A 12,498-nucleotide genomic window follows, 5' to 3' on the forward strand; every position below is an offset into this window, starting at 1 on the left:
GATACAATATAAACTCTCAAATGTATATAAAAATACAAAATAATATTGTTGTGGGAGTTTCTCTAACCGACAAACATCACTTAAGAGCTATTGTGATGATAAAACGTTTTGCCTCACGCTGCCAGGGGAGTCCTATACATTACCGAGGGTATAAAACCTAACTACTAAGTGGATCCACTAGTCTATGCTAAAAAGCACTAAGGAATCATCTAAAAAGTATGACCCTTTTCTACCCATGATGGCTACATGGTTTATGGGGACTGGGAGTTGTCTGAACTCGCCCCCTTATTGGTGCTCAATACTACTCCCAAAATATAATACTAACTCTTATGTTTAAAAACATACTTCTTTATGTGGTTTGAGATAATTTCTCAAAACTTAGCTCAAAGGCTCCTCTTGGAAATCAAAGTTTCCTCTCTTGCGTAATTGTGAAAGCATTTACTCTTTATTGAAAACCAGATCAAAGGCTCTTTTGGAAATCAAAGTTTCCTTCCTTGTTTAAATATGAAAAACATTTTACTCTTTTAGAATACATAGTCTCGATATATTTTTTTGAAGAAATGGACTTCAATAATTACTCTTTACTCAACTCAAAACTCAAGTCTTAAAACAAAGTTAAAACGTTTGTATAAGACTTTTGGAAAACTCTATGAACTTCTCTTGACTTGACTCTTAACTTTCCTTGAATTTAAGTATGGATTCAAGGTTCATGATCTCATGTTATTGAAGATTTTATGTTGTTTAGACGTACGTTAGAGTGTAGGAATCAACTAGGAAACATAGGTACATTTCAACAGAGGTAGTACGGAAAGAAATGGGAAAAAGTAGAAGACCTAGCGTCCCTGGCACTCTGAGTGGCGCGGGGTGCTAGAGAGAAAACTTTAGAACTGAAGTTGGGGCGCACTGGTTGGTGCGGTGCCCCAGAGCCCAAACTACAGAACACTTTATGGGGTGCTCTAAGTGGCGCGACCCCCCACCCTTTTCCCCAGAATTTTTACGAATTCTCTTGCTCGTTTTTTCAACTCAAAACCCTCTAGATTCAATTGGTTCTTTCCCCAAACAATTAGATTCAAATACATAACCAAAATATGCAAGAATCTACTCAAAACAAAATCTAATTTCATGAATCTAAATCAAGAACTCCTCAATAACTCTAACAATCAAGAACCCAATAGAAACTTCAAACAAATCCATCAAGAACTCAAGTTTTAAACCTTCAAGAACCTAAACGAATTTAATTAAGTGGGTAACGAAAAGACCATAATACCCTTCTAAAATCCGGTTTTGACTTTCCTTATCTAGACAACCCAACTTCAAATGGACATATCTCACTTATACAAACTCAAAACTGAGCAAGCTCGGCTGCGTTGGAAAGGTAATTCAAAGATCTTTCTTACGGTATCTTGTAGCATACCTAAATCATTTTGAACTCGGAGTTATGATTGTTTGAAGTTGACCCAAAACTCATACTTAACTTAATTTTGTCAAATTTCTAGATTTTTCATTCTTTCCAAAAATGACTCATTCTAATTCTAACTCCTTCAAGTTGCGGGGTGTTACAATATCTCCCCCTTGGGAATATTCATCCTCGAATGAGATCAATCTTAGCAGGCTAAAGGTGTAACATCTAACATTCAATTCAAACACCTAACAAGCAAAATGTAAATACAAAATGCCAACTTATAAATAAATGCCAAGAAAAGGATTAGTACCTTAATTTGGATCTTCTCCGAATTCGAAGAGATGTGGGTATCTCTTCTTCATATCCTCATCAGCTTCCCAAGTAGCTTCCTCAACAAACTGATTCCTCCAAAGAACTTTGACTGATTCTACCTCTTTTGTTCTCAACTTGCGAACTTGGCGATCTAGAATTTGAACAGGAATCTCCTCATAAGATAAGCTATCATTGATTCCAATATCTTCAGTTGGTATGATCAATGAAGGATCACCCATACACTTTTTCAACATGGAGATGTGGAACACCGGATGAACTGCTGCTAATTCTTGTGGTAGCTCAAACTCATAAGCTACATTGCCAATCCTCTTGGATATTCTGTAAGGACCAATATATTGGGGACTAAGTTTCCCCTTCTTACCAAACCTCATAACACCCTTCATGGGTGAAACTTTCAAGTAAACCCAATCGTCTACTTCGAACTCTAAGTCTCTTCTCCTAACATCTGTTTAGGATTTATGACGACTCTGCGCTGTTTTCAACCTCTCTTGAATAACTTTCGCCTTCTCCATAGCTTGATAAACTAAGTCTGGTCCTATCAACCCAGTTTCACCAACTTCAAACCATCCAATATGAGATCTGTATCTTCTCCCATAAAGAGCTTCATAAGGAAACATTTGGATGCTAAAGTGGTAACTATTGTTGTAAGCAAACTCGATGAGAGGTAGGTGATTATCCCAATCCCCCTTGAAATAAATCACACAGGCCCTCAACATATCTTCTAAGGTCTGAATAGTGCACTCTGCTTAATCATCGATCTGAGGATGAAAAGTAGTACTTAAGTTCACCTTTGAACCCAAGCCTTTCTGAAATGACTTTTAAAACTGTACAGTAAATTGCGCACCTCTATCTAAGATAATCAAATTGGCACCCATGAAGTCTAACTACCTCTTGAAGATACAACTTGGCATAGTCCTCTGCTGAATGGGTAGTCTTTACTGGCAAACAGTGGGTTGATTTTGTCATTCTATCAACAATCACCCAAATATAATCATGTTGCCTGCGAGACCTTGCTAAACCTGTGATGAAATCCAGATTGATCATCTCTTACTTCCATTCCAGAAATTCTATATTATGAGTCATACCACCTGGCCTTCGGTGCTCTACTTTAACTTGTTGGCTATTCGGGCACTTAGCAACAAACTCTGCAATGCCCTTCTTCATACTACTCCACCAATATACCTCTCTCAAGTCACGACACATCTTTGTGGAACCCGAATGGATGGAATATCTGGAGTTATGAGCTTCCTCCATGATCCTCTCTTGGAGTTCAACCACCCTTGGTACACACAACCTACCTTAATACCTCAATACACTCTCCCCCTTGTTCAAAAGTCATTACTTTTTGCTTATAAACATTTACATTCAATTCAAGCAAAATATGGTCTTGGTCTTGCTTTTCTTTAACTTCTGACACTAATGATGATTCAACCCCATTCATCACCACTACTCTTCCTTCTTTGGAATCCATTAGTCGAACTTCTAATCGTGCAAGTTTGTGCACATCTTTTGCAAGCTCTTTCTTATCTTCCTCAAAATGGGCGGTACTACCCATAGACAATCTACTCAAGGCATCAGCAACAACATGTGCCTTGCCTGGGTGATAAAGAATACTCATGTCATAATCTTTGAGTAACTCTAACCACCTTATATGTCTGAGATTAAGCTATTTCTGATTAAACACATACTGAGAATCTTGTGATCTGTGAATACATCAACATGAACACCATACAAATAATGATGCCATATTTTCAAAGCAAATACTATGGCAGCCAACTCTAAGTCATGGATTGGGTAATTCTTCTCATGAACTTTCCAATGTCTGGAGGCATAAGTTATAACTTTGTCATTCTGCATTAACACACAACCCAAACCAACTCTGGACACATCACAATATACAACAAAGCCTTGTGTACCTTCTGGTAAGGTCAACACTAGGGCAGTAGTCAACCTCTAAACCCTTTTCCCTAGAAAATTGATGAATTCTCTTGCTCATTTTTCAACTCTTAACCCTCTAGATTCAATTGGTTCTTTTCCCAAACACTTAGATTCGAATACATAGCCAAAATATGTAAGAATCTACTCAAAACGAAATCTAATTTCATGAATCTAAATCAAGAACTCCTCAACAACTCCAACAATCAAGAACCCAATAGAAACTTCAAACAAATCCATCCAGAACTCAATTTCTAAATCTTCAAGAATCTAAATTTGCTGAAATAAATCATGATTGGCGTGTGGTTGAACTAACCCAACGCTATGTGATCTCACATACCTAGTAGGGATCACCCCTTGACGAAATCCACAAACCTAGCTCCAAGAACTTGACAATTCCTTGCTCTTTCTCCTCTTTTATCCTCTTCTTTTCTCCCCTCTCAAAACCCTAACTTGTTTTTCAATAGCGTAAACTAAATCCCATCAGTAGAGACCCCAACTTAATTACCAAAAATGAATTTAATTAATTGGGTAGTGAAAAGACCATAATACCCTTCTAAAATCCAATTTTGACTTTCCTTATCTAGACAACCCAACTTCAAATAGACATATATCACTCATACAAACTCGAAACTGAGTAAACTCAACGGCGTTGGAAAGGTAATTCAAAGATCTTTCCTATGGTATCTTGTAGCACACCTAAATCATCCTGATCAAGGAGTTATGGTCATTTGAAGTTGACCCAAAACTCATACTTAACTTAATTTTGTCAAATTTTCAGATTTTTCATTATTTCCAAAAATGACTCTTTCTAATTGTAGCTCCTTCTAGTTGCGGGGTGTTACACATGTGGTTTCACACTCATACTTGTAGAATTCTCACGTAATAGAATCAAGGATTTTATTTATGATTAAAATTATTGAGTACATGCTCCTTATATAGGGAGAGAATTGTAGAGTCCTAAGTTAGCTATACTTATAGCCCTACTACAATACCCATTACTACTATAATAATAGTTCAATTATAAATAATCTAATCCAGTCATAATATATTCATAATCGTAGTCTAATCCTAGTCAACTTCAGCTAGAACAAGAAGTAGTAGCCTAGTTAGTAGCCTAGGTGATATAAGTGACCTGATCCTAGAGTGACTCTAACTCTGTTGTACACGTTGATTGGACCAGGTTGTTTAACTTGTTACATGTCTTCAGTTTCCTTTATTTTCAACACTTCAACATGTTTCATGTCTTCAGTTTCTTTTATCTTCAACACTTCCCCTCAAGCTAGAGAGTGGAGGAACGGTTACTCCTAGCTTGCTTGCTTGCTTCGAAAACTCAATAAAAAATTATTTTGTCAATGCTTCGGTATGAATGTGATATCAAGTCGTTGCTTGTGATAGTTTATCTGCAGATTGATACGAGTAGTCCCACTAGTAAAAATACTTAAGAGCAGTATGATTATTCCTACCATAGATTTGACATGACTCGATGCTACTCCTCTCCTTATTTCTACTTGGGAAACTTTGATTGTTCGGAGAACTTGGTCCTTGTCCAGCAGGCTTGAAACCTCTTTCTCTTAAGTTGAAGTTGTTGTTTCCTCTTCCTCTGCCTCTTTGGGTAGAGAATACCATGTTATGGATTTGTTGCAACACCTCTTCTTCATCTTCCCTTACATCAAAACCTGTGAGAGCATTAACAAATTGATTAAGGTTGGGATATGGTGTCTTACCTAACATGAAAATCTTAAAGGTCTTGTATTTGAGACCTAAACATCTAGCAAAATTGATTACTTTACTATCTTCATCCACGGGTTCGTGAATAGCTGCAAGACCATAACATATGCCTTTGAATTCCTTGATGTATTCATCAATCTTTTTGGTTCCTAGTCTAACACTTTGTAGTTGTTGTTTATGATGAAACTACTTATCTTTTGTTGCTTGTAGATAAGCTTCTTCCAAATATTCCCACACCTCCTTGGCAGTTGAGAAGCCCACAATTAGGTACATATTTTCTTCTGTCAAGGTGTTTGAGATCCATCTTCTTATCATCGTTCTCTACTCAATCATCATGCTACCACTATCTTTTGCATCATTCTCAACCGCTATAACTTTTCTAGCAGTTTGTCCAGTGGAACAACTATTTTTAGTTAGTTCATTCTCTATAATGAGATAGGTTAGTCTCATCACCTGAATCAATTGGGGTATTTGTATCCTCCATATAAGGTAGTTTGTTGACTTAAGTTTAATGGAGCAAGCATCAATGCATTGGTGAAGTGAGGAGGCCGACATAGTGTTGGTAGAGGGGGCCATTGCAGTTGAACGTGTGGTGTTTTTTTTTATCATTACTCAAAGAGCAGAAGAGTTTTTATGCTCTAATACCATGTAGAATTCTCATGTAAGGGTTAGAGAAATCAAGGATTGTATTGATGATTAAAATTGTTGAGTGCATGCTCCTTATATAGAGAGAGAATCGTAGAGTCCTAAGTTAGCTATACTTCGATTCCTACTACAATACCTATTACTACTATAATAATAGTGCAATTATAAATAATCTAATCGTAGTCGTAATATAATCCTAGTCATCGTAATATAATCATACTCGTAATATAATCCTAGTCGACTTAAGCTAGTACAAGAAGTACTAGCCTAGTCTATATAAGTGACCTAATACTAGAGTGACTCTAACTCCATTGTACACATTGATTGGACCAGGTTGTTCAACATGTTGCATGTCTTCAGTTTCCTTTATCTTCAACACATCAACATGTTCCATGTCTTCAGTTTCCTTTATCTTCAACAATACTACACTTGTTGCCCTCTTTTGTGGGGAAAATTCATTTCCGAATATGATGCATCTCGTGGAGATTTTTGAGTCTGAGCTTTGGTTATCTTGTAGTTGTGGTGAGTTTTTTGGTTGTTCCGCGGTCCACACCTCCCTCTATTCTTTATTTATTATATTATTTTAGTATTCAAACAAGATATTTCTTACGTCTAGACTTGTCATTTTAATTTCAGGCTTGCATCGTATTTTAGAAGTTTTTGTACTTATGACACCAAATCTTGAGCGGTAATTTCATTTTTCCGCATTTCAAGTTAAAAGACTTAGGGGTCATTTGGTAGAGTGTATTAACAAATACAATGCTTGCATTAGCTTTGTTTTTTTAGTTGTACCTTGTTGGGTACCTTTTTTCTTGTTATGTATAACTAATGCAAGCATTAGTTATATACTCTATTGTGTATTGAGGAGTGTTACTAATACCATGGATTTCTAGGTATTAGTAATGCAAAGGAATTTAATACATGCATTAGCATGGTTAATGACCCAATTACCGCTCAAAAGTACTTTTACATCTTTTCAACCATATGGAGGATACTTTTGTAAATAAATATTTTTATACAATGCATATTTTTTTAATATACCAAACCAAACAATGCATAAAAAGTATTTATGTATAACTGATGCAAACATAACTAAAACAAGGATTACTAATGCAAGCACTACTAATACACTCTATTTAGCATTATTTTTATACACTTTACCAAACAACCCCTTAGTGTTTGAGATATTTTGCTTGTCACTTACTTTTTTTCTTTATAATATTAAATTGAATTGATAAAATTATTGAGTTGTCTTATGTTTTGTATAATGACATATGTTGTGAACCAAGCTAACTCCATATAAGAATTTATATGCTAAAAATGATGAATAACACTGATTCAGTTCTAATTATTGAACTGAGTAAAATATTAGAGAGTTTTATTTCAAACTATTTGTTAAAAAGGACTACAGAATTTAAAAGGCGGACAATAGCGACGGTGAAATAGGGTATCCTTGCACTTTGCCCTAATGTTCTAATCCTCTCTTATTTGTCCTTTTAATTAATAAAATTTAATTTCAAACAATATAAAAAGTGATCCATTTATTCCATCATAAGTCATGACTTGCCAAACTTATCGAACTTTGTAAAATCGTATTTTTTACATTATTTTAGTTTAATAAACGAAGGGCATGCAATGACACTATTAAGGTAAAGAAAGACTTTTAATCCCATGAAATAATGGTAGGCGCATAGAAAATAGAATACCACTTACTCATAGCATCAATTCATCTCCTTATTATTTTAATATTAATTAGTAAATATAAGAAAGAAAACCAAATCGATTATTTTAGACATATGGAACCCAACAATATTCTATAAATGTCTTTCCAAGAATATATATGATCAGCTATCTAATCATCATATAGAATTTCACTTTATTTTCCCTCCTTGGATTTTATAGCATTCATTCTTGTTACTTTTTTCTTTTGAAAAGTCTGTTTCTAAAAAGAAAAAATTAGTTCGAAATTGGCAGGCATGTAATATCATAGGTAAGAATATAGTGTACCTGCTTTGCACGACGTGTCAATCAATAAAATTATATATATAAAAAATGAAATAATTAAAAAAAAATGGCAATTGATGTTAAAATAAAGTTATATTTATCTAAATGATACAAATTTCTTATAGGGAAGTTAAACAATTATTTAAAGAAACGTAAACCTTTTTAAAAAAATATTATTTATTTATTTATTTTGTTTATTATAATTTAAGTAGGATTTATGAGGTAAGAATATTTATTTTGAAGTCTTAAATGTTAGGATTCTTTTATATAATTCAAATAAGAAAATATTTAAAAAATAAAATTTTAGTCAATTTTAAAGTAGTAAAATATTAGGAGTTCTTACCTATTACAAATAAGTAAAGATTTAATAGTTATATTTTTAATTAATTTGAAAATTCTAAATATTATGATAATAAATAAATAATAATATTTGAGAAAAAATAATAAAAAATAATTTTATCTGTATAGTCTTTCAATAAAGGACAAAAAATTTAATCAACATTTATAAATACCTTCATGCTTTTAAAACAATAGTAGTCAAATAGAATATAGAATAACAATGTACAAAGAACCAATACCAAGGAAAATGAAGAATATATTGAATTGGGAAGTAATACCACTTCTAGACCCCCTAATAAGATCAGAACCTAAAAAGACTAAATGAAAAGCATATATTGGTTCAGATAAATTCATAATAACAATAAAAAAATAAAAAATAAAAAGACACGGAGAATTTTATGGTTATATTGACCTGATCATTAAAAAAAATTATATATATTTTTTGTAATACTTCTTAATTGTTGATTGAATGAAATTGCAATTTATATGGATTGATGTAAATTAGTTATATATTTGTGTATTGATACAACCGTATAGTACTATTTCTTGAAGATCAATCTTTCCTCCGGGTGAACCATATATCCAAGAGAATAACCATGAACTATTAGAAGAGCTTTCCTTACCTATGAGTAAATATTTCATAGTAACCTCAATAGATGGTCATTAAAACATTAAATATAGTTAGTTATTAGCATCGCATAAAAACATTCCCCTAAAGTAGTTACTAATACAAATAAAAGAAACTTTATGTATAGTAAAAACTTGAAAGTTTTATTGAAATTGTTCGTTTAAAAATATCTACAAAAGCTAATTATGATTGGTTCTTACATATATGGTAAGTATATGCTAAGATGAGTTAAATTCAATTTTGAGTTAGTGCAAAGTTAGAGTGATAAATTTACATGCAGAGGAGAGTGAATCATATAATAGGTATTCAAGCCCTTTTACACCAAGATTTTATTTAATTTTTTTTTCCTTTTATCTTGTACAAGGTATTATTCTCTACTGTCGAAAATGACTGAACTTTGAATTATGACAAAATAAAATTAAGGCTCGAATAGACCTTACTAGTCAAACACACAAAAAGGAGTGTGAATCTTGATCTTGCTTTCTTACATTTTAAGCTATAACATAATAAATTAAATATATAGTTTCAGATGAATACATCTTAGATTTTTTGATATCTCATGCTATTTAATTAAATTAAGCCTCTTTAGTAGAATATAATATATGAAGTATTAGTATATTCTAAATAAAAGTTGGCACTAGTTTTGGTATCCCTATTAATGAAGCATCTCTTGCAAAAGAAAAAAAAAAGTAGGTTTACAATTAATGTGTTGTCTTTTAATGACTGTCTCAGCTTAAATAACTATATGATTCTGCTCTTTTGATGATACAAAAAGACAAGCCAGTTAACCATGATTTTAAAAAAAAAATGGCATTTGGTATTCAAAATTGATCACTAACATGGTTAATTGATATATATATTCGTATAGGCATTACAATAAAAATAAATTTTAGAGGCAATAAATATGTACATTAACAAAAAATATTTAAGCGTTTACCAGCATTAGCTAATTTCCAATATCGCTAGGCTTTAGTTAGGAACATTTACAAAGAGTGTTAATTATTTCTAAAAAACATATTTAGAAATAATTAAGCTCTTGCCGTTATAGATCACTTTTGATGTAGTGAGACTCTCTAATTAAGGAGCAAGACACTCTCTGAAAGAGAAGTATTTGAATTTTAGACATTTGATTAAGAACAGATATTTATGAAAAAAAGTGAGTGCTATATATTATATTGTAGATGCCATGCTGCATCTTATACAAAAAAGATAAACTGGAAAAAGTCTTGCAGGCAAATTTAATACTCTACAAGGCATCTGTTAGAGATAATCTATATACAAATTATTCGAGTTATCTTGTATATTACATAATTAATTTGGTAGCTAAATTACTATTTTTTTCAAACTCATAGATAAGCTTAAAATGGGACTAGTTCAAACTCTATCCCTTTAGGAGTGTTGTGTAGTAAAATGACATCTATAATATATAGTTAGATGATTCCTCATGAAATATAACAATTTCTCCATACTTTTTATATCAACTATCTTAAGAAAAGCTAATCGAGTATCCTAACCTAAAATTTAGTCTCACAAAATTATTATTTTTCAATAATCCTTACCAGATTTAATAAAAGAGAATTTGTAATTGAAAAGTAGCGTTAAATTAATTATGTGCCCATAGATATTATTCTATGACCTTAAGAAATTTAATCATCTCGATGTTGATTAGGGTTTCAAAATAATTCATCTCAGGATAAAACATGATTATTTTATAATATTGACATTTTTCAAATTAGAGAATTTTGGCAAACACTAAAAATGGAGCAAATCACACTTTGACATCTTACTTTATTTTTTAAAAACAGTGGAGAGAAATAAATGGGAAAATACCGTTGTCTTTGTTTAAAATAAGACAAAAAAATAAAGAGAGGCAGAGAAATACTTTCAATCAAAAAACATATCAATCATATCCACCTATCATCATCGGCATAATCATAAAAAAAAATCGATAAAAAAGTGTAAGTCATTATTAAAACATTATAAAGTTAATTATTCCTATCAAGAATTTGATGGCTTAATGCACGAGGAAATTCCATTCATTAGCTAATCCAAAGATCACGGAATCAAATCTCATTCATACACCAAAATCCCAACAACAAATCGATTGCAACACCATGTCTTACTTGTAATGAATAATATACATTTTAATAGTACGACGATCAACTTTAACACATGAAATTCAAATAATTGAAAGAGCACAATTTACAAACAAGTTACAAGCCAAACCAAGTTTTCATTGCCATAAAAGATCACTCTTACACACGATTATAACATTAAAATTACAACAAAGAACCCCACTTAAACAAAATTAGTTTCCTCACCCTAAAGAAATTAAAACACCCCCTTTGACCTAAATTACACAAACCAAATTAAAGCTTAAGTTAAAACAAGAAACAAGATTAATTTGAGTAATTATCTCAAATTAATTAATTATTACTACATGTCCCTAACTTCAAACTCATTACGATTCTTAACAACAATATCAAACATGTGCATGGACTTGAATCTATTGAAATCCTTTGGTAGAGAAATAAGATGAACAGTTGATCTTTTGTGGAATTGAAGAAGGTCAGGATCATCATAGTATCTCTCCCATCCAAGAGAGTACAAATTCCTCTCAAGAGATGCATATGATGTTATTACTTCATTACTAGAAAGGTGTACAAGCACTTTACGACGTCCCGTCGCACCGTGGAAGTCACCGGGGTTCTCAACTAGCCTCACTACTCCATTCTTGAATACCCAAACACCAGACATGCTTGAAAAATATGAATGAAAAAAGATGAATATGAAAATAGTTAGTAAGTATTGTGTGTGAAGTTGAAGATGGACTTGAGGTGAAGTGTGAGTGGGTTTTTATAGGGGTTTCTGTGTAATAAAAAATACATAAGGTGGCAAAAAGTAATTATTTTTTTTTATATAAAATTGATAATAGGTAGGATTTAGGAATGTGGCTGCTTATAGGATTTAGAATTATACTAACTTATCGTACGTTCATAAGATTAAAGCAAAAGAATGGGAGAATATTTAAATGGCCTCAAGATGCCCTAATTTGCCCTATTGAAATTAGAATCTTCTCCTAAACAATCACTAATTAATGATCTTATGCTCATAAGATGAACCTAATTCTTTTGGTTAATGGGTTCCAAGCATAATTCTTTAATTTGTTTAGTGCTAAGAACAATCTTCTATTCTTATATCCATTGCTTCCATGATCATCCCTTCACTAAAAGAAAGATTTTTTTTAAAAAAAATGAAGACATTTCGGGGAAGTTTAATTTGTCCCATCTCATTATGATGTTTCTTTTAATCCTTAATTAATGTCTAATAACAATTTAAAAAAATTATGCAAATCAATGAGAAATTTTTGCTATGATACGTGATATTCCCACCCATTTCCCATTGAACTAGTTCAATGAAAAACGTAAGGCGGGAAACAAATTCTCGACGAAATACCAAGAATTTTTTTAATTTTTTTCAT

At 32.2% G+C, this 12,498-nt stretch overlaps 2 protein-coding genes across 3 annotated transcripts in view; one reads left to right on the plus strand and one right to left on the minus strand.

Moving 5' to 3' along the window:
* LOC125812189 (mitochondrial thiamine diphosphate carrier 2-like) overlaps nucleotides 1-12,498 on the plus strand; it is a 252,341-nt gene that overhangs the window by 53,544 nt on the left and 186,299 nt on the right. The gene's annotated exons all lie outside the window — the stretch shown is intronic.
* LOC125812208 (flowering-promoting factor 1-like protein 3) lies at nucleotides 11,231-11,820 on the minus strand. Its single transcript, XM_049491733.1, has one exon. It carries the CDS (start codon nucleotides 11,772-11,774, stop codon nucleotides 11,454-11,456), a length of 321 nt encoding a protein of 106 aa, XP_049347690.1. The 5' UTR covers nucleotides 11,775-11,820; the 3' UTR covers nucleotides 11,231-11,453.

Source organism: Solanum verrucosum, unplaced genomic scaffold (genome assembly GCF_900185275.1).
Source record: "Solanum verrucosum unplaced genomic scaffold, falcon-dt-bn FXZP01000115.1, whole genome shotgun sequence".
In the NCBI taxonomy this organism is placed as follows: domain Eukaryota; kingdom Viridiplantae; phylum Streptophyta; class Magnoliopsida; order Solanales; family Solanaceae; genus Solanum; species Solanum verrucosum.

Coding starts and splice junctions, on each gene's coding strand:
- LOC125812208 (XM_049491733.1), bottom strand. CDS start 11,774: ATGTCTGGTGTTTGGGTATTCAAGAATGGAGTAGTGAGGCTAGTTGAG.